The sequence below is a fragment of the Tachyglossus aculeatus genome, chromosome 1, assembly GCF_015852505.1.
Source record: "Tachyglossus aculeatus isolate mTacAcu1 chromosome 1, mTacAcu1.pri, whole genome shotgun sequence".
Taxonomy (NCBI): Eukaryota; Metazoa; Chordata; class Mammalia; order Monotremata; family Tachyglossidae; genus Tachyglossus; species Tachyglossus aculeatus.
In genome coordinates this window covers 168,122,899-168,146,721 of record NC_052066.1, presented here as the reverse complement: position 1 = coordinate 168,146,721, position 23,823 = coordinate 168,122,899, and the positions used below count along the sequence as shown (strand labels likewise).

Here is a 23,823-nt window from a genome sequence, read left to right as displayed (position 1 = left end):
TTATTATTTGCTACCTGCATTTTTCACTTTATATTTTTCTAGACTCCCCACAGTTGGATTTTAACCTCCTACTGTGTAGGGGTTGTGTCTCCCAAATCTATTGTACTTTGCCAAGTACAGTACTTTACCCATAAGTGCTCAAAAATACTCTTAGTTGACTATGGATTTTGTTCACTTGATTCTACTAATACTGCTTTCACTGAGGTTCCTGAAGAACACCTGTGGATCAAATTTTATGTTCCATTCTCTTTAACCTCTCTGCTAGTTTTGACACTTCTTTTTCCCCAGGATCTCTCTTGCGCTCTGTCCTTGTTTGGCAAATAGCACTCAGGGCTCTCATTATCATCATCATCATGGACAGCATCATCAAAAGCATCTAATAAGCACCTATTGTGAACAGAGCCATGTACTAAGTACTTGGGATGATAGGAAAGTCAGTCATATTTACTGAGCACTTACTGTGTGCAGAGCACTGTACTAATAGCTTGGAAGAGTATAGTAAAACAATATCATAGACACATTCCCTTCCCACAGCAAGCTTACAGTCTAGCAGGCCAGACAGACACTTAAATCAATTAGAGAAACATGGAGGAAGAGAGAATATAAGATGCATATGTAAGCACAGTGGCGGTAGTAATTTAAGTTTGAGTTGTGCCGAAGGGCCAAGGTGGGTGAATTAAGACATTACCTGAGGAAGGCTTTAACATTTTTTTATGGTAATTGTTAAATGTTTACTTTGTGCCAGGAGTCGTACTAAGCGCTGGAGTGGATACAAGTTTATCAAGTTGGATACAGTCCCTGTCCCATATGGGTTCACAATCTCAATCTCCATTTTACAGATGAGGTAACTGAAGCATAGAGGAGTTAAGTGGCTTGCCCAAAGTCACACAGCAGACAAATGGAGCTGGGATTAGAACCTATGACCTTCTGACTCCCAAGCCCGTGCTCTACCCAGTATGCCATCCTACTTCCCATACTAATCTATAAAGTGGGGATTAAATATCTGTTCTTTCCCTAATTTATACTATGAGCCTCATGTGTGACACTGATTGTGTCCAACCTGATGGTCTGCGTATTACAGTGCTTAAAAAATACCGCAATAACTATTATTATCCAACTGTCCCAAGTGTTTAGTGCTCTGTGCAGAGTAAGCACCCAATAAACCCTATTGATTGAGGGAGAGTAGACAGTTTTGGACACTGTGGTCAGAAAGTGTGATTTCAGCACTGATTAGGTTAAAAATGGTACTGTGGTTAGGATGAGATCCAATACGTGTTCGCTGGGGAGTGGGTGAAGTGTGGTGGAGCAGGAGGTTGGAGGACTTGAGGAAAGAGAGGAAACAGATGACAGATGACTTCCCAATCTTCAGGATTGTCCAAATGAATGTTGAAGTTCCTGAGGATTAATGTGCTTCTCTGTTCTTCAGTTTCTCTTGCCAATATCTCATTGGCTCCTTTGTCCAAAGTTCATATTTGTGTGTGTGTGTGTATACACTTGTAGTAATGGTATTTATTGAGCCCTGCTATAGGCATTTAACTATACTACATGCTGGGAAAAAGTTCTGTGATGGGAAAGTTAGATTGAGGAGGAGATTTGAGAAGTTGGATGGAGAGTTCACTTTTAGACATAGTGTGTTTAAGGTTTAGGTGTAGGGAAGCAGCATGGCCTAGTGGATAGAGCACCAGCCTGGGAGTTAAAAGGACTTGGGTTCTAATTCAGGCTCTGCCACTTGCCTGCTGTGTGACTCACTCCTCTGTGACTGTTACCTCATTTGTAAATAGGGGATTAAGACTGTGAGCCCCATGTGAGACAGGTACCATGTCTAACTGGATTAGCTTGTATCTACCCCAGCCCATTGAACAATGCTTGGAACATAGTAGATGCTTAGCAATTACCATAAAAAAAAGCTAGTAGGACATCCTTGAAGAAATGCCGTGGAAGAAGGAGGAAGTGGATGATTACAGAGGAGATGAGAGATCGGGGCTAGGAAAGTAGATTTGGGTGAGATTCTCATAGGGGTAGTTGTTGAAGTCAAGGGAGCAGATGACTTCTCCTTAGTCTGTGAAACCCATCTGATCTGCTATTAGTGTATCAGTTCCAGTATTTAGTATGGTGCTTGGCACATAGTAATTGCTTAACACATTCCCAAATTATTATTGTTAATTGATACCATTCCTGGCCTTCAGGGGACTCACAATCTAAATATAAGGTAGAGAATGATCCAGCAGTAGACACAACAGAAAAGGTAATATAAATACAAAACAGCATAAAAGACAATGTAAGAGCACAGTCAATTGTATTTACTGTCTTACTGTGTGCAGAGTACTATACTAAACTCTTGGGAAAGTACAATATAACAGCTACATTCCCTGCCCACAAGGAGCCTACAGTCCATCAAGTATGTGGTAAAAGGGATATGGGGGGGCCTCAGTGTGCTACCACCCAGCCCTGTTTGGGGAAAGCAGATTGCCTTTTGTCCTCGGAGAACTTCAGTGACACGGATGTCAATATGTTTCACATCTCCCAGCTAGAGATCCTGAAATTTGGCTCAGTGTGTCTAGCCCAGCCCCTGTAACCTCTAGGGAACTGTGAATGCTGGTGACAGTACCTGGAACAATAAGGAGCAGGAACTAACCAGTTAGGATTCTCTAGGTAGCTGGTGGTTCAGCCATTTCCTGGAGATGTGGTTATGCCAAGAATATCTTCCAGGTGGACCCAGTCCCGAGGAAGAAAAGTTCAGGACCACTGGCTCAGGGTGAAGACCATCGAAGCTGAAGGCCGGGATGCTGGTTTGGTGCCCAGAAATGATTCAGCCAACAGGAAGAATCTTTGTGATCAGAGGGTTTGGGCTGATCGATTCTCTTGCATCTGATCCATGGCTGATAACCATTTGCTGTACCTGAAATCCCTCTCCCCTCAGCTTCCCCTCCTTCAAAGCTCCCTTCTTTGAAGATCTTCTCTAATCAAATGATCAACAGTACTTATTGGGCATTTACTGTGTGCAAATCACTCTAGTTAGCCTTGGGAAAGTACAATACAATAGAGTTGGTAGACATGATCCCTGCCCATGAGATGCCTACAGTCTTATGTGGGGATAATGCATTTCCTTCATTCATTCAATCATATCAGTGAGCATGTGCTGTGTGCAAAGCACTGTATTAAGTGCTTGGGAGAGTATAATATAACAATAAACAGACACATTCCTGCCCACAATGAGCTCACAGTCTAGAGGGATTATTTCCCTGATTATTCCCCCTACTGCCTGGTCACATGATCCCAAAGACACCTCAGTAATCATGTATTGCATCAATCAGTAGTATTTATTGAGTGTTTACTGTGGGCAAAGCACTGTACTAAGTGCTTGGGAGAGCACAATATAACATTTTCATAGAAACGTTCCCTGCCAGCAATGAGTTTACAATCCACATGTTTTTATTTGGTGGCTTACGTGCTCTTTGAGCGCCGTGTCGTAGTGGAAATGTGACAGGTAAAGGCTAGAGAACACAAGTGATCCCCACAAACCATAGCACTATTTTCTACGCCTTTGTGTAAGTTCTCAGTCCTGAAATGTTAGGACCAAAACTCATCCATCTATTCAAGGAGAGATGCTATTCATTCTTCTTTTTATTCACCAACTTAGGCCTGTTGTTTTCAATGCATGCTCATAATCATGAGTGAGGTGTACTCTCCTACTCTTACCAAGTTGTGTTTTGCCATCTTATACTAAGTGTAAGCACTTTAGTGGGCCTTAGAAAATGCTTTGTGCATGGTGGACGCTTGCTAAGGAATGGTGAGGATGAGGACTTCCTCTGCTGTTTGTTGTAATGCCTCTCTCCACAACTTTATTCTAAGCTCTTTGAGGGCAGGGATTGTGCCTGCCTTTTCTAGTGTATATTCCCAAGTGCTTAGTACAGTGACCTGCATACAGTAACTGTTCAAAAAAACAGCTCTGATTGATTGAATCCTCAGAGACAGAGATTAGGGGAAGACCTGAAATGGTAGTTTGCTTTTCTGAAGCCATTTTGGTTCTAGTTGAAACTAAGAATGGAAACAGTGGTGGACTGGGTCAGACGAGTGGTATATCCAGCCCAGGGATAGTGTCTATTAACTCTATTAAACTCTCCCAAATGCTTGGTACAGTGCTCAATAGATACTATTGATTGATAGCTAGATAGTGGTACCACAAGTCTTCTAGGTGTTAGTTAATTTACCAGCACTTCTCAGATATAAATTGTTTACACAAGATTTTATGTAGATTAAAGAAATAGGGGTGAGGAAAAGGGCTTGTCTTGGAAGAATATAACAAGGCCATTACAGAGCTAATGAACAGACTAGTATTAGAGCATTCCCTGATCTTGCTGGTGGGTCTTTTTTAAATAGAACATTTGTCGGTGGAATTTCAACCCGCATTCTGATTTGAATATGTCCCCAACAGCAACGGTAAGGAGGCAGTAAGTCTCAGCCTAGTTCCCAGTGGACTACGTCTCTGCAACCTGGGTGATTCTCCAACAGGGCCTAGTGGAAAGAGCAAGGACTTGAGTCAGAGGACCTGGGTTCTAATCCTGGCTCTACCACCTGCCTGCTGCATGACCTTGGGCAAGTCTCTTAGGTTCATTATGCCTGTTTCCTCATCTGTAAGATCAATCAATTGCATTTCTTGAGTGCTTACTGGGTATGAAGCACTGTCCTAAGAACTTGGGAGATTAAAATAAACAGAATTAGGCATGTTCCCTGCTCACAAGGAGCTTATTCATTCAATCGTATTTATTGAGCGCTTACTGTGTGCAGAGCACTGTACTAGGCGCTTGGGAAGTACAAGTCGACAACATATAGAGATGGTCTCTACCCAACAATGGGCTCACAGTCTAGAGGGGTACTTGCCTGTTCTTTCTCATACTTGGAACTCTATGTGGAACAGGGACTGTGGCCAAACTGATTATCTTGTCCTTGGCACATAGTAGGACCTTGGCAAATACCATAATTAAATTATCTCTCTCTCTCTCTGCCCTCTAACAGTAGTGTCTTCATTCTCCTCATTAGGAGATGGACCAAAAAGTGTATGACCCCAAGCATAGTGATCTGTACTTCAGTAAGTGCTCAGTAGATACCACTGATTAATAATAATGGTTTGAACAATGTTGAATCTGAGCTTGGCTTTGCCTTTATCTGTGAATCATCAGCTGGAGAGGAGGAGAGGAACTTAATATTTGGGGGCTGGGAATCTGACATGTTGTATATGCCTTTTCACCCTTCCTTGTCAGGGAAAAAACTGTGAAAGGCACTTTTCTATAGGCTTTGAATATTTCCCCATTTTGCTAATAGGTTGCACCAGTATCAGAATTTGCCCACCTAACATTCAGGCAGGAGAAACTAGCATTTTTTTGTGCAGAGTTCTTGTTTTATCCAGTTTTAATCAATCAACAGTATTTGAGTGCTTACCGGCACTTCTCAAACATAAGTTGTTTACAAAGGATTTTATGTAGATTAAAGGAATAGAGGTTAGGTAAAAGCCTGGTCTTGCCTTGGAAGAAGTTCTCTGCTTCAGTAAATCAATCAACCAATCAATCATATTTATTGAGTGCTTACTGTGTGCAGAGCACTGTACTAAGCGCTTGGGAAGTACAAGTTGGCAACATATACAGTCCCTACCCAACAGTGGGCTCACAGTCTATTAGAGTGGGCTCACAGTCTAAAAGAGGGCTCACAGTCTAAAAAATCTCAGTAGGAAGTGCTTAGGAGAGTATCTTAGAGTTAGTGGATATGATCCCTGCAACTCAAGGACCTTAACAAGATAGCAGATGAGTTTACAATCAGTCCAAAATCTGGGGAAAAGGTAAACCAAATGAGAACTTAAATGGACATATATGTACCATCCTCAGCACTTGCGTATATACAAGTACTCAATTATTTACGTTGATCGATCGGCTTGTAAATCTTTTTATGCCTTGTCTTCCCTGATAGAGTTCAGTCTCCCTGTAGGCAGGGAAGCAGCATTGTCTAGTGGATAGAGTACAGGTCTTGGAATCAGAAGGATCAGGGTTCTAATCCTGGCTCCACTACGTGTCTGCTGTGTGACCTTGAGCAAGTCAATTAACTTCTTTGTGCCTTAGCTACATAATCTGTAAAAGGGAATTAACACTGTGAGCCCCATATGGGACAGAGATTGTGTCCAACCCAATTTGATTGCACCCACACTAACACTTAATACAGTGCCTGGCACAGAGAAAGTACTTAAATACCACAGTTATTATTATTATTATTATTATTATTCTTAAGGAATATGCCAATTACTTAGTCCATGCTTTATGAACGTAATACAGGGCAACTCACCAAGTGGGCATTCAGTAGATGGTACTGCTGCATCTCGTACTATACTAGCACTGCTACTCCTTCAGGGTATTGTGTCCTCCACATATAGAGGTGCTAGAACAGTGTAACAGAATTAACAATCCCAAGGGCACTGTTTTCTACTAAGTTCCCTAAATAATAAAACGACTGCTGGGAATGTATTTCTCTAAGTCCATGTTAAAATTGTGAACCCTTACATTATAACTGACCTTAACACAATCCGCTCAGGGGCCGTTCCCCTGATTTGATCCTTTCTTCATCTTTTCTGCCCATCCCTCTCTCCCACTCCGGTCCTCAGTGGGTTCTGCTATTTGGGGTACTTTGGTGCCACTGAAATGCACACAATATAAATAATGAATGAGGAGGGAATGGTTTGGTTAACTGCTTGAGAGGAACAGCTTTCTGACCCAAGGGATTTCTGGGCCCTGATTGTGACATTTTTTTGTTTGGCTTTGCATGGCAGCAAGGACATCTAGTGGTGGATGAAGCGACGGCGCGTAGTTCTGTCCGAGGGAGTCTGCTAAGGGCATCCTGCTCTTCAGCCCTCACTGGCTGCTGAGTGGTGCCAGTCTGGGAATGAATTGGATATCAGCTACCTGCCAAACCTGGCACATTCTTGCACCCACTTTCTCTCCCTCTTCTGCTGATTGCAGAGAGGCTCTTTGGACTGCTTTGAAAAGGCATCTGATTAGGGCCTTCATTAGCCCCGAGGCAGAGCTGTTTCCTAGGCTGGGCAGGAGATGCTCTGTAATTGTTTCTGACAGGCAAGGGCTCTTGCTTTGAAGCTGCTCAAACGTCAGTCACCAAAACACACTACTTTTCATGAACAGAATGGGGATACACACATGTACTTTCACATACAGCTATCTACTCTTTTTCTCTGTATTTGAATCTGAGTGACACTGCAAAGTGCGCTGTATAGCCTGTGGTCTTCATCATTTGGGAAACGTGTACTCCTTCTGCTATCTGGTTGTTCTCTGAAGTGTATCTCACTGTTTGGGCTTTACCTTTTTAACATTATTATAGTCCCAAGGCTGCACCATGCTTTTCCTCAAAATGTCTCCCAAACTGTCTTTGATTATTGCACCCTGAGTTGCTGTTCCTGCTGCTGTTACACTATCCGTTATTCAATTCAATTCAATCCTATTTATTGAGCATTTACTGTGTGCAAAGCACTGTACTAAGCACTTGGGAGAGTACAATATAACAATAAAAGGACATATTTCCTGCTCACAACAAGCTTACATTGCAGAGGGGAAGTTAGACATTACCATAAATAAATACAATTACAAATGTATACATAAGTGCTGTGGGGCTTGGAGGGGGAGTGAATAAAGGGAGCAAGTTAGGGTGATGCAGAAGAGATTGGGAGAAGAGGAAAGGAGGGCTTAGGGAAGGCCTCTTGGAGGCCTTTGTGCACTAGTGGGATTCTTCTTTCATAAATCTTCTTGGTATTCCCCATGTGTTTAATTCCTCCACTTTAACCTGCCTTGTAGGAGCAGCCTTTAGGGCATCTTGCTGTCCTCCATCTTCATGATTTGGAATGGGATGTTAGTGTGATATTTATTATGATATTTAAATACTTACTATGTGTCAGGCACAGTACTAAGCACTGTCCCTGTCCCTCAGGGCTCACAGTTTTAATACCCAATTTACAGTTGAGGGAACCGAGGCACAGAGAAGTTAGGTGACTTGCCCAGGGTCACACAGTAGTCAAGTGTCAGGATTAGAATTTAGGTCCTTCTGACTCCCAGGCCTATGCTCTACCCACTAGTCCATGCTGCTTCCCATGTTGGTCCCTGCCTTTCTTTTTTCAGCTTCACCCGAATGTTTGGATAGTATCTCACCATCAGGTAGGGTCTTCCATCCAATATCACTATTTTCAATTATGCATTTTATCCCATCCCTGGCACTTATTCATAGGTGCGTGTTTGCTTATTCAACCATTCAGCAAACTAATCTTGACATTTATATAACAAAGTTGTTAATATAACAATACTACTACTACTAGTAATTGTGGTATTTTTTCAGTACTTGCTAGGTGCAAAATAATGTAATAAGCACTGGAGTAGACAAACTAATGAGGTTATACACAGTCCCTGTTCCACATGTGGATCACAGTTTAAGTAGGAGGAAGAACAAGGATTGAATCACCATTTTCCAGATGAGGAAACTGAGGCCCAGAAGTTTAAGTGACTTGCCCAAAGTCACATACAGACAAGGGGTAGAACTGGGATTAGAACACAGGTTCTGGGATTAGAACACAGGCCTATGCTCTTTTGACCAGCCCAATAGGTTTCTCTGGTTGTACTCTTTCAATTTTTCTTCCTTCTCCCACTATTGTTTCCTTCATTTAGATTTTAATTTTGTTAAGGGTGGGAATGTGTGCCATGTTTCTGTTGTATTCTTTCAAGTACAGGGACAGTTTCTGCAAGAGGCAAACATCAGTGAAGCAACACAATACTTAGCTGTGCTCAGGATAATAATTATGGTATTTAAGTGCTTTGTGCAGGCACTGTACTAAGCTCTGGGGTTGGAAACAAGCAAATTGGGATGGACACAGTCCCTGTCCTACATTGGGGCTCACAATCTCGATCCCCGTTTTATAGATGAGCTAACAGGCCCAGAGAAGTGAAGTGACTTGCCCAAGGTCACACAACAGACAAGTGGTGGAGTCAGAATTAGAAACAATGTGGAGTGGATTGTCCATCACACATTTTTTTTATTCACCACCCTCATGTATATCGATAGCATCGCACCATCAAGCACTGTGACTTTCAGAAATGTTGTACAGCTGCTTGGAAATCTAGCTATCATCCTTTCTCCTCCCATATTCCCCCAGCAAACTTTGTTGTCACAAGCATTCCTTCAGTGTTGGATAACTGAATGTATTCCAGAACTTTGTTGTTAGGTAATTTTGTCCTGTCACTTGATCTTCAGTATGGTTCAGAGCTGACCTGAGACTGCTCATGTAGTTGGTTGTACCTTCTCTGGTAGTTCTAGGTCTCACAGACATAAAGAAAGGTGAACTATTCTAGCCTATTAGCCATTTAAAGCATGATGCACTACCGTTACCAAACTCTATCTGTCATTCATCCCCAAACTGCGTTGCATTCAGCATAGTCACTAATGTAGATACGTACCCACTGTTCACTTTAGGGATGTTTTTCAGACTCAGTTCATTGAGTCTTAATTGTTTGCAGATCTTATTGTATATGTGTCTTTGAAAGCATGGTTGTCGGCATTCTACAGCAGTTCTTGGTTGTCAGTCATCAAGCTGTACTAAAGCATGCATCATTCTCCACAGGTCTTCTTGAATATGTGCTTCAGTAGCACCACTTAAAGCAGTTTCTGGTTAATTCTGTCCTAGACTTTCAATGATATTTGTAGACAGTTGAGGTGGAAGTGGTTCCCTGTCCGTCAGAGGCTTATTCTGACTTTGCTGGTTTTCAGCTTTCTCATAGTGTCACACACAGAAGCATGGAAAAGTTTGTATAAGTCTGGTCCGACCGCACAGCAGTGCTTTACTCCACCCAGAGCCTCAGACAAGGCAGGATTCTGACCGAAAACTATGAGTCAGTTGCTGAGGATAGTCCTGCATGGCACACTGCCATGAAGAAGGGAATAAATCTCTGAACAAAGGCTTCTTTTGGAAAGAGACAAGGAGGCCAAAGAGAAAACAGTGCCAGGTGGTACAAAGTTCGAACACAACAGTGCCACAGGGGACAACCTTTTTGTGTACCCCTTGTGGCTGGCGCTGTAGATTCTACATTGACCTTTTCAGCCTCACCTGGAGTCATAGGTGAATTTCACCATCAGTGTTATCTTTAAATCTGAAGGACCAATTGGCCTTGCTGTTGTCAGAGCCCCTGTTTACTAATGAGGTTAAATGATTTTTCAGGGTATACAAAGACATAAGGATAAATGCGTTGCTCTGTGCTCTTCAATAGCTGTCATGCTACAAAGATCATATCTTCAGTACCACAAAGATCATATCTACTATTCTTGAAATGATCTGAAGTTATATTGTGATTCAGGGAGTAAATAGCTAACTGTACGCTAGGCACTGTCCTAGGTGCTGAGGAAGATACAAGCTAATCAGGTTGGACACAGTCCCTGTCCCACATCAATCAATCGGTTGTATTAATTGAATATTTACTGCATGTAGAGTACTATACTAAGTGCTTGGGCGAGTACAGTATAACATAACCCTCATGGTGTTCACAGCCTTAATCCCCATTTTATGGATGAGGTAACTGAGGTACAGAGAAGTTAAGTGACTTGCCCAAGTTCACACAATAGACAAATGTTGGAGCTGGGATTAGGACCCAGGTCCTTCTGACGCCCGGGCCTGTGCTCTATTCACTAGGTCAAGCTGCTTTTTATAATGTTTTTGGCAGTGGAAAGTAGTGAAATACTGCAGTATTTCTCCTATTTCTGCTTGAAGGTGGGATAGTGCCAGCCACTCTCTTGTCTTATCAATATTCCTTATGTGGGAAAAGCTCATTGCAGTCATCTCAGAATTAGGTTCTTTTTTTACTTGTAGATTCCAACAGGAAAGCTATCATCAAGTCCAAGTGATTTACCATTTTTAAGGCTTTAACTGTGGTAGTAGTCTGCTTAATTTCACATTTTGGTTGGTTTTCTATGCACTAAAGGGCCTCCTCCTTGGTGTTAAGGCATTCCCAGGAGATCACTGCACTATTTTTTCCACACGTACACCCACTTCCTTTTGGAATGGGTTCCATCTTGACTTTTCAGTGGTGCTATGGGAGCATGAATGTCCCAGGTAATTTCTTTAGGTTTTTGTTGGTTTGTTTTGTTTTTATGATATTTAAGTACTTAATATGTGCCAGGCACTTTACTAAGCTCAGGGGGAAAATACAAGCTAATGAGACTTGGACTGATATGGGGCTCACAGTCTTAATCCCCATTTTACAGATGAGGTAACTGAGGCACAGAGAAGTTAAATGACTTGCCCAAGGTCACACAGCAGACGTATGATGTGGAGAGGATTAGAACCCAGGTCCTCTAACTCCCAGGCTCGTGCTTTATCCACTAGTTCATGCTGCTTCTCGTGATGAGTAAAACTTCTTAGTTTAATGGTGGCTTGTGTATCCCTTTGATATAAGGTCATTATGGGCAGGGAACATGTCTGTCAATTCTGTTGTACTGTACTCTCCCAAGCATTAGTATTAGTATTGAGCTCTGCACATAGTAAGCGCTCAATACCATTGATTGATTGATATCTATTTTGTCTTTCCACTCCTGGTCATGCAGGTTATGTGGCTTATCCTGTCCTGGAAATGCATTATTTGTAAATGTACTACCAAGAGAGCAAAAACCAGTGGCAGCTTTCAGCTTTGATATAACCACCTTTACATGCAGCTTGTCTTTTTAAAAGCCCTCTGAATCCTCAGTGTACACATTGGGGAAAAGATCTCCAAAGCCTGGGTAAATTTGTTCCATTTGTCTAGCTTTTCATCAGCCTCACTTATCTCTGACTACTAATTATATACAGGGGCTTTTGTCGACTTGGACAGCATTAATTCACTACCTAATTATTTGATATCCTGGTCCAGTACGGTTACGAAGCTGGCCTCGGAGTCAGCACCTCTGCACCACTCAAGCAAATATAATGTTCCAGTTACTGCTTCAGATTCATCCCTTGAAGCCTTCTAGACAGCTCCTGGTGGGCAGGGAACTTGTCTTGCCTTTCACGTAGAAGTTACTCAAATGTTACTGCTGCTGTTGACACTGAGAGGATGATGCACCCCAAGAATTTGAAAGAAGGAACCTTTCTGGGGCACTACTGTTATGGCAATGTTTGCTGTTAAGATGGGGAATGCCTTCCTTTGTGGGATGGCAACAGTGATCATTCCCTGAGTCCCTGACTCGGCATTATTCTTAGAGTTCCAGAAACTTTCTGTGGTGAGTGGATTCAGTCGATCAGCGGTACTTAAGCATTTTCTGTGTGTGGAGCAATGTACTAAGCACTTGGGAGAGTACAACAGAGTTGGTAGACGCATTCCCTGCTTACAGTCTACAGTCTAGAAGGGGTGGCAGGCATTAATATAAATAATTGAAAACTATGTACATAAGTGCTGTGTGGCTGAGGGTGGGGTGAATATCAAGGGCTTAAAAGATACAGATCCAAGTGCATAGGTGACCCAGAAGGGAGAGGGAGTAGGGGGAAAAGTGGGATTAATGGCACTTATTAAGCACTTACTGTCTGCAAAGCACTGTTTAAGCACTGGGGTACAGTTAAGTTGATCAGGTTGAGCAAAGTCCCTGTCCCACATGGAGCTCACACTCTTATGCCCTTTTACAAATGAGAAAACTGAGGCATGGAGAAGATAAGTGATTTGCCCAAGGTCACACAGCAGATATGGGCAGATTCAGGATTAGAATTCAGGTCCTTCTCACTCCCAGGCCCATGCTCTATGCACTAGGCCATGCTGCTGCTGCTTAACCAGGGAAGGCCTCTGCAGCCCTGAAAAGATCACTAACATTCCTCTAGGAAAGTCAGTCAATGGGTCTGTCAATGCTTGGTTACTTTCCTCCTGGATAAAATTCCTGCTTGGAGCTTTTTACTGTAGGTTGGCAGTGCTAGCAGCTGTCTGAGACCCCAACATAGTGAGAAACTGGGACAGAGACTGTGTCTGATTACTTTGCAGTGCCCGGCACATAGAAAGCACTTAACAAATACCAAAAAAAAAAAGAAAAACCAGTGATGAGTGATTGAAGAAGCAAGAATTGCACCAGTGTTTCCAGACTGGCTTCAGGGTGGAGATACTCAGTCCTCTTCTGTTGAAACAGCATGGCCTAGTGGGAAGAATATAGGCCTGACAGTCAGAGGACCTGGGTTCTAATTCCAGCTCTGCCATATACCTCCTGTGTAACCTTGAATAAGTCACTTAACTTCTCTACACTTCAGTTCCCTCATCCGCAAAAAGGAATTCAATAACTGTTCCCCCTCCTACTTGGACTGTGAGCCCTATTTGGGAACCTGATAATCTTCTACCTTCCCCAGAGCTTAGTATAGTGCTTAGCACAAAGTGAGCATTTTACAAATATTATTATTGTTATTATCATAACTACTGTTATTATTAGACAGTCCAATGATGCAAAGGTCAACAGAGGCAGTAGAATACCCAAATCTAGTAGGCCCTTTGAGAGAGATTGACAGATGTGTGTGATACCATTAGGGCAGCAATATTCAGAGCAAGCTGAAAATCTAGAGAACGTTTGCAGGGTCTAAACTCTATGGCTGGAAGATCTGGAGCCACCACAGACATCACATATGACTTCTATAGCATTTCCATCCATGCCATCTTTGAAACCCACTTCAAATCAAATGGAAAAATAGGCTGACATGGCAAGAGCATGGAAGCAGGAGGATACCGAAACAGCTAAAATGAGGAAACCATGGAGAGAAGGCCTAAGAACAGAAAAAAATATGTGATGGTATTTAAGCACTTACTTTGAGCTAGGCACTGTACTTAGCACTGGGGTGGATACAAGCAAATTGGGTTAAACACACTTGTTGTCCCACATAGGGCTCACAGTCTTAATCTCCATTTTACAGATGAGACAACTGAGGCACAGAGAAGTGAAGTGATTTGCCCAAGGTCACACAGCAGACAAGTGGCAGAACTGGGATTAGAACTCAGGTCCTTCTGACTCCCAGGCCCATTTCATTCAAGCAGCTCAGTATTCTGCTTCCAATAATGGAAACAGGAAGCTTGGAGAAATAATAAGTTTATTGTCCTTGTCATCTACCCTAAAGTGGTAGTAAGCTTTGCACATAGTAAGCGCTTAACAAATGCCAACATTATTATTATTATTTAAGTGTTAGGGTTCAAACATCTCTAATTTTTTCTCTAAGAGCCTGTTCTGAACTTTAATAATTGAACCTGTGTAACTTTTGGTTACAAATTTCAAATGTTTACTTGCTGTCTGAAGTATTTCCTTCAGCTTGATTAGAACTTAGTGTTCAAGACACTTGGTACTCCCCTACCCACTTGTTGTGGGATTTTATGAACATTCCTATGTTCACCTGGCCTGCGCCCACCATAATTTTATAAATTTACAATTGTATCTCTTAGCCTTTCTCTTTCCAAAATGAAGAGTTCTAATCTCTTTGGTTTGTCTTCAACCAACCTCATACTATGTAGTGCAGCCGAGAACCATTGGCAGGTAGCAGTAGAAGAGGGACTAGCCTGGTATTCAGCAATTAAAAATGAGGTGATTTGATAAGGAAACTATGCTTTGTGAGTATCATAATTGTGTTTTTTGTTAAGCGCTTTCTATAAGCCAAGCACTGGACTATGGCACTAAAGGGAAGAAATAACATAGGATGCTGTGATAAGTTGAAAAGTATAACAAGAGGCAGTCTATGTATTTACTTTGGAATGGATTGCTGATCATGTATCAGTCTAAACAGGCATACCTGCACAGATTGTTTAAAAAAAAAATCGCCTTTGGTAGTGTTAACTTTGAACCACAAGGACAGGCATACCTGCTTACAAGCGTGAACATAGAAACAGAATATGCAATTTTTCTTTATAAAGAGAGGTATAAGGTACATTTCACTAAAACTAAAGATAGATATGAAAATTAGGTAAACCAAATAAACAAGTAATTTGCATTTAACAAGCCTGAACTTTACAGTTCTAAACAGTGTCAGTCTTTGGCAAAAGAGTATCAAAACAGATGCAGTTATATAAAACCCAGTTTTTCCTTTCTGAGGTAGGTGGTCTCTCTCAACCATCCTTTTAAGCTCTCTGTTGCTGCTCCCAGCTTCTCTGCACAGAGTTTTGACAAGCCAGGCTCTTTCCTGCTTTTCCCTTTCTTGACCCTTTGTCCTAACTTTGGTGAGGTCTGAGATCCTGTGTTAGCACTGGGTTCAGATCCTGAGCTCCTGATCAGGGAGGACAATCTCACCATAAGCCTCTGCCCCCTTTCCTGCTGACTTTTAAACCAGGCTTCATGTTTGAAGCCTGTTACATTGCCAAGTCCTATCCTCTGGCATGTTGCTCACCTGAATGTCTCTCTGTTTTTTTGTCTTTTTTTTAAAGGCATTTGTTAAGTGCTTACTATGTGCCAAGCACTGTACTACACTGGGGTAGATACTAGGTAATCAGGCTGGACATGGGGTTCACAGTCTTAGTCCCCATTTTACAGATAAGGTAAATGAAGCACAGAGAAGTTAAATGACTTGCCTCATATCATACAGCAGATAAGTGGTGAGCTGGGCCTAAAATCCAGGTCTTCCTGGAACTCCCAGACACATGCTCTTTCCCCTGGGCAATGCTGTTTCTTTTTTTTTTTTTGCAAGCTAATCCAGTTCCTAGGGTAGCTTTTTGAGATTATAGAGAAAACCAAATGAGTTAATTTTGCATTCAATCTGAGAAGACTTTTGTACCATAGCTTCTAGAGAAAACACTTTGAATAACAAATTCTAAAGAACCTCAGTCCATCCATGTATCCTGACTTTGGTTGCCCTATAATATGTTTTTTTTTTCCTTTTTTTTTGCAATTTCCTTGGGGGCTGCATTACACTTGGCAACCCCTACTCTCTCCCCACCTCCCCCCCTTTTTACCACTTCCTCCTCCAATAGGGTTAAAGATGCCTCAGTAATAAGAAAAACAACCAGGTGGTAAATCTTTTCTTTTCCTCGACAGGAGGGGTACTGCCAAGAGGCCATCTGGGCACTGCAGGACACCCTCCAACCTTCCCTCATTCCTCTTGAGTTTGGTATCCAAACCCAGAAGGACGCGACATTTGGAAATGAACAAGTGGAATCAGAAGCCCCAGAATAGGCAGGCCTTGGCCTGAGGAGAGGTAGTGGAAGGACAGTCAGATTATCCTTTCACTTTTATTGACATTAACTTTTCATTTCTCTCCCTCCCACCCACCCTAATCATAAGCCACATCTTCATCTAATATTACTGTTGTTTTGATGCTGAATGTCGATGGTGTGTTTAGTCCTGGGGAGACGGAGAGATCCAACATATCCCATCTGACTTAAGGGAATGCAATACTTCTAGTGCAGCAGTCAACCCCATCACTGTGGGACTTTTTCCCTGCAAACATCCCTTCGGCATTGGATTTATCATGTAATGGGCTTGGCTTCATCAGCTCCAGAATCATGTTGTGCACTCCGATAATCTGTGTCGTCCTACTTGTGATTCAGTTCACTGCAGTCTTAACTGAATAGTACAAGGCATCAGGACCAATTTCTATGTCTCAGATTTATCCTTATGCCCACCAAACTCTGATATTATAGAGCTCTTGCTTGTCTGGGCATGCTAAGATAATGGGGGACTAGTGTTTAGCCTTTAAAGACAAAGAGAGGGGAGAGCGTATGTCTGGGAGTCAGAACCTGGGTTCTCTTTCCAGACAATAATAATGATGGCATTTATTAAGCACTTACTTTGTGCAAAGCACTGTTCTAAGCACTGGATCTGCCACTTACCTGCTGTGTGACCTTGGCCAAATCACTTGTCTCCAAATCTTAGTTCTCTAATTTGCAAAATAGGAATTCAAGACCTTTTCTCCCTCCTACTTAGACTGTGAGCTCCATGTGTCTAACCTGATTAAATTGCATCTACCCCAGCACTTAGAACAGTGCTGGACTCATAGTAAGTGCTTAACAAATATAATAATGGTAATAGTAATATCTCAGAACTTAGTTTAGTTCTTGGCACATAAAAAGTACTTGGCACATAATAAATGCTTAACAAATACCATAATTATTCAAGATATTGCTATTAATGGTAGTCGATCAAAAGGCTAATGTTTAGGTTCAGTCCCTTACACATTGCATAAGTGGGCAATCTTTTCTTTGATTAATAGCAGAGGTAGCTACTAGTAAAGCTGGGTGCTGATTATTTCATAAGCTCTTTGATGTACAGAAAGAACCTTCTCATCTGGGACCACTGTATGACACAATGGTTTTTTTTTTTTTGCTTTTGCTTCCCAGCAGTCAGTATACATGCTGCATTGCCTCTTGTTAAGCTTTAGTGGGTCCTCGTGCCATTTCTTGTGTGGTTCCTCCACTTGAACTTGTCTTAGAACAGTTTTTTGGGTATTCTGCTGTTATTCAATCATTTACTGAGCACTTTATGTGCAAAGCACTATACTCCATCCACGGCAAAGGGTATAAAGGGAAGCATTGTGTGAAATTGAGTAATGACTAAAATGGTTGTCTCTTCACCACATCTCTATACCTGGATAAGAGCTCAGGATTTGTAGTCATCTTCAGTTATGGAAATCTATGTATTATCATTCATTCAGTCAGTCAGTCATATTCATTGAGTACTTACTAAGTGCTTACTGTATGCAGAGCACTGTATTAAGCACTTAGTGAGTACAATATAACAATAAACACACATTCCCTGCCCACAGTGAGCTTACAGTCTAAAGGGAGAGCTTATAGTCTCTTCCCTGTCAGCCCAATGGAGCAGAACTTTAGTGTGCAAAGTTTCCAGTTTCACCTCTGTCACTCAGGTGATCTTGAATTTTTGTTTTGTAAGTACGATTCAGGAGTGGATTCATGGAAGCTGGATATTTGTATTTCTCTGTAAACTGTAAGATCACTATGGACAGGGAATGTCTACCAACTCTATATTGTTATATTGTACTCTCCCAAGCGTACAATAGCATGCTATGCATGCAATGTGTCCAATAAACATGATTGATTGACAGATGGCATATGCTACATAGGGCAAGTTCAAACCCCTCATAAACCAGGCATTGCTAGAGTTTTGTAGTTAGTAATGTTCTGCTATTTGAGTGATCTTCTATACATTTTCTGCCTGGTGAATATCTAACTCCATGTAGGGTTTTTTTATTTTAATATGTCCTCTCATGAGGCTTCCTCTCTCCTTTGGAAGTTACCAGACATTCTCAGGGCACCTCTGTGTTCATTGACATGGGAGTTGAGAGGATCCTATGGAGTCACATAAACTCCTGCCTGAGAACATTCAGCCTGTGAACACAAAAGGGAAGTCAGTACTTACAGTCTGTTACCAGAAGCAGGGTCAGGTAGACAGCAGCAGCACTGTACAGGTAACTGTCCTGAAAATGTCTGGCTTATTGTGGGCAGGGATCGTGTCTACCAACTCTGTTATATTGTACTCTCCCAAGTGCTTAGCATAGTGTTGTGCACACATTAAATGCTCACTAAATCTGATTGATTGTGGAACCCTGGCTTTGTGCCACTGCCAGTAGTATGTTAACTTCCTATTGTTGCAGAGAACTCTGCTATATGCTTGGGGAACATATACTAGAAATGCAATCTGTGATCCTTACTCTCAAGGAGTTTTCATTCTCATGGGAAAGACAATAGATATGAATTGATGACTTTTCCATTGTACGAAAGTGGATTTAAATAGTTAATAACTCATAAATGAACATTAATGGGATGGCATGACCAAGGTTGATTAAGGTTTGTCTCTTTGAGGAGTTATAAGGGCTTTAAAGAAAATAGTGTTATGATTTGGTGAAGCTGACTGGGGAGGGGATTTTATGTAAGGAGGAATGGTCAGGGTTGGGAGGGAGGGTTTTCTCTAGAGAAGCAAAAAATATGAGGAGAGGGTATAGCAGAAGAAGGGAGCTGATTGAAAAGAAGACATTTGATAATATGTAGTCAATAGATGAGAGTTTGTGTTTATTTGAGAAGCAGTGGGGAGACAGATTTTTGAGGAGAAAAGCAAAGTGATCTGATGGATATTTAAAACAAGATGATCTGTTCAATTGCTTGAAGAATAGGAGGGCAATGGCTGAAGGCAAAGAAATCACTAAGCAGATTGTTAAAGGAATCTAGGTGAGGATGAGAGTTTGTGTATCGTGGTGGTGGTGGTAAGGGTGGAGAAGAAAGGGAAGACCTATTAGCCAGCTATTATCAAATAAGACTGTTAGAATTTAGATTGAATTTAGAGGAGCAGTGTGTCTTGTGGAAAGAGTATGGGCCTGGGAGTCAAAGGACTTGGTTATAATAATTGTGGAATTTAAGCACTTACTATAGCACTGTACTAAGTGCTGTGTTGGATATAAGCAAATCAGGATGGACACAGTCCCTTTTCCATGTGGGGCTCACAGTCTCAATCACCATTTTACAGAGGAGTTAACTGAGGCTCAGAGACACTGTGACTTGTCCACGGTCACACAGTAGACAAGTGGCAGAGCTGGGACTAGAACCCATGACTTTCTGATCCCAGGCTCATGTTCTAGTCTCTGTGCCTTGTCGCTTCCCCACTCCGGGCTTTTCCAGTTACCTGCTGTGACCTTGGGCAAGTCACTTAACTTCTCTGTGCCTCAGTTCTTTCATCTTCAAAATGGAGATTCAAGACCTGTTCTCCCGCATTCAAAGACTGTGAACCCCAAGTGGGACTTGATTACCTTGTATCTACCCAGTGCTTACTATAGTGCTTGGCACAGAGTAAGGGCTTAATGAATAATTATCATATTATTATTATTATTGAATGTGTGGCTTGATGACAAAGGAACTAAGGGTGGCTTTTAGTTTGCAAACTTGTAGTGGGGGAAGAGTGATGGTGAGGGGAGAGGAACAAGCTGAATAAGAAACATTCCTCACATGGCACAGCTTAAAAAAAAATGAAGCTTCTTTGGGTATATACAGCTGCGGAAGTATGTGATATCTACACATGGAACAACTCTAAATGCAGATGAAAAGGAGGAAGAAGAGAGAAGTAATAGAAAGGTAGAGAGAGTGACGAAGGATAGGTGGAATAATATGATGAAAATGATAGAATCTGTCATCAAAGTTGATGGGTGAACCTATTCCCTGAGACTTCAGAATGGAAAACCAGTACAGCAGAATTTATTATTTAGTGGCTACTTTGCAGTTGAATAATAAAGAATTTTGGTGCTTTTTTAACAGTATTTGTTAGGCACTTGGTGTGCAAGGCATTGTATTGAGTGCTGGGGTAGATGTAAGCTAATCAGATTGAACATGGGGTTCCCACTTTAAAGATGAGGTAATTGAAGCACAGAGAAGTGAAGTGACTTGCCCACGGTCACACAGCAGATGAGTGGCAAAGCCGGATTATAACCCAGATCCTTCTGACTCCCGGGCCATTGCTCTATCCGTGCTGCTTCTCTCTTTTTTTTTTTTTTTTTTACTGAGAAATTCAGCTCTCTCTTCAGTGAAGCTGTTGTAGATTCTGAGTACAGCGGGGGCTGGAATAGCTACTGCATTTGGTCCTTGCACGTATGTGATACTCTCAATTTTTTTTTTCACATGATCATAGCACCCTTGGTGGATAATAATTATGATGGCATTTATTAAGTGTTTACTATGTGCAAAACACTGTTCTAAGTGCTGGAGTCACTGCCTATATGCAAATTCCAAACACCCAGTGGTAACAATAATAATAATAATGATAATATGGTATGTGTCAGGTGCTTAGTATGTGCCACATACTATACTAAGTGCTGGGGTAGGTAAAATTATACTCACGGTATAAGTATGAGGGAGAACAGAATTTGCAAAAGAGGGAACTCAGGCACAAAGTTGGAATTAAAACCCAGGTCCTTTGACTCCCAGGCCTGTGCTCTTTCCACTAGGCCACATTGCTGCACTCTCCTTGCTTCCCCATATCCTTCCCACTTCCTGCCCACCCATACATTCTCTGCTGTCAGCACTGCAGACCTGATGAGTCAGTTCTCGTCTCCAGTGCTGGAGCCAGCCTTGAACTGGATGGGAAGTTCTGGGATGACTTCAAATGTGCTCTGGAGTTAAAGCTAATGGCTCTGCCCTGCCACCACCTGAGGAGACTTCCAGCTCCCCTTCCTGGTTCCCACCTGAAAATAGCATTGCTGTAGGATCAGGTAGGTACATGGAAACCGTAGCTAGGGCTGGAGCCTTTTACAAGCATCTCCCAACAACTGGACAGCATTGCTTCCCAGGAGGAACTTCCAAACAGGCTGGAGCTCTGGTCAGAGACTCAGAGTATGAGAAGCAGCGTGGTCTAATGGATAGAGCACAGGACAGGGAGTTGGAAAGATCTAGGTTCTAATCCCGGTTCTGCCACTTGCCTACTGTGGCCTTGAGCAAGTTACTTCTCTGTACCTCAGGTAACTCATCTGTAAAATGGGGATTAAGACTGTGAACCTCATGTGGGACATGGACTGTGTTCAACCTGATTAGCTTGTATATACTCCAGTGCTTAGTGTAGTGCCTGGTACATAGTAAGCACTTAACAAATACCATATAAACAAATGGAGCAGCATAGAGCTGATGACATCCCTCTCTGGAGTTTGGGGGAGAATTGAGGCCACTACCATCTCCTTGGCCTCAAAAGCATCTTACTTCACTAACCCCCCAGGCCCTCCACACCCTTTCTTTGTCCCTGTCAGCTGGGAAAGTTCTTGATCATATGTAGTTTGAAGGATTTGATTCACTTGGTCTCTCTCCAAAAGTCCGTAATTCAGGTTCTCCCTGTGTGAGGATGGGGCCTTTAGTGGGAGGGAGGACAGGAGCTGGATCCTGACACTTCTAATACCTTTGCTCGTTCCACAGTCCAAATAGCATTCCAGAAGGGGAGCCCTGAAGTCCCCTAGCTCACGAGAGGCTGGAAAGCGATTGATGGACATTGTGGGTAAGAGTGATGCATGTGACATTACTGCTTCTCTTTGACAGGTTGTTTATAAGAATAACGATATCCGTCTGGAGCTATCTCGCTTGGCGCGGATCAGTGACACCAAGATGAAGATCTATGGCGATGTGGTATTCAAGTGTGAGAATGTAGCCACTCTGGACCCCATCAACTTTGAGACCCCCGAGGCTTACATCAGCTTGCCCAAGTGGAACACGAAAAGGATGGGTTCCATCTCCTTTGACTTCCGTACCTCAGAGCCCAACGGGCTGATCCTCTTCACCCATGGCAAGCCCCAGGAGAGGAAGGATGTCAGGAGTCAGAAGAACACAAAGGTGGACTTCTTTGCGGTGGAGCTCCTCGACGGGAACCTGTACCTGTTACTTGATATGGGCTCTGGAACCATCAAAGTGAAGGCCACCCAGAAGAAAGCCAATGACGGAGAGTGGTACCACGTGGACATCCAGCGAGATGGAAGATCAGGTAGGAAAGCAGAGAAGCAGCATGTCCTAATGGAAAGAGCATGGGCCTGGAAGTCAGAGGACCTGAGTTCTAATCCCCGCTCTGACAATTGCTTGCTGGGTGACCTTGGGCAAGTTACTTAGAAGAGCAGCATGGCCTAATGGATAGAGCACGGGCTTGGTAGCCAGAAGGACCTGGGTGCTAATCTAGGCTCCATCACTTGTCGGCTGTGTGACCTTGGGGAAGTCACTTCACTTCTCTGTGCCTGTTACCTCATCTGTAAAATGGAGATTGAAACTATGAGCCCCAGGTGGGACATGGTCTGTGTCCAGCCTGATTTGCATGTATCCACCCTAGTGCTTATTACAGTGCCTGGTACCGTGTAAGCACTTAACAAATACCATAATAACTATTATTATTAACTTCTTAGGGCCTCAGTTACCCCATCTGAAAAATGGGGATTAAATTCTCCTCCCTCAAACTAGGACTGTGAGTCTGATGTAAGAGTGAGACTGCGTACAAGGAGATAAACCTGTATCTACGCCAGGGCTTAGAAAGTTCTTGACACAGTATGTGCTTACCAAGTACCATTAAAAAAAAAAAAAGTCATGGGGAATGGGAGGGTCCAGAACATACTTTTTTTCTGGTAGGTGTAGGGAATTTCCAGTAGGGATTTAGTGGTAAATCATTTCCCAGTTCTTTTCTTCCTCAAGGACCAAAGCGGGCAGCTCTAAATTTAAAAGGACCCTATTATATCCTCTAGACTGTAAGCTCATCCTCTACTAGACTGTGAGCAGGGAAGGTGTTGGCCAACTTTTTGTACTCTCGCAAGCACTTAGAACAGTGTTGCAAACAGTAGCACTCAATACCACTGACTGATGGATTGATTACAGCATCTTTAACGGAGGTGATGCTGTCGATGTGGAGGGGAGGGTCAAAGGGTAGATAGGTAACCCAGGTTGTGTTCCTCTTGTCATGAGCCCCAAATGAGATCTTTGCCTTGCCTGGCCTCCCCCAAGTTGCTAAAGATTCCCCTCACTCAGATTTCTGTTCCCCTTGGATGCACCTCACCCAACTATCCCCTGGGGTGAGAGCTGTAGATTCACCTCCCCCACTTCCCACGGACAACCCTAATTATCCGGGAGCTCCTACTGGGTTGGGCACTTGAAGACAAGTTCAAAGTGAAATCAAACCACCGCTGTATACAGAGGAAAACTTCATTCCATGCTTAGTCTAACTAAAAAAAGAGTAGGGGTGTGTGTGTGTGTGTGTTCGTTCCCCCTCTCCCCCTCTTTCCCCATCCAAACTGTTTTCCCCAAAGTTGTGCAGATGATCCCACAGTGGAGGAGTTTCAGGAACTCCGACCATTTGCGGCCTATCTACCTG

The 23,823-nt window shown here is 42.6% G+C and overlaps 1 protein-coding gene across 1 annotated transcript in view; it reads left to right on the top strand.

Annotated features, from left to right (window-relative positions):
- The window catches only part of NRXN3 (neurexin 3), a 1,831,517-nt gene that overhangs the window by 543,955 nt on the left and 1,263,739 nt on the right, over nucleotides 1-23,823 (top strand). The window contains 1 exon segment of the mRNA XM_038743538.1: nucleotides 22,020-22,458. Within this exon segment, the coding sequence (XP_038599466.1) occupies nucleotides 22,020-22,458 (439 nt within the window).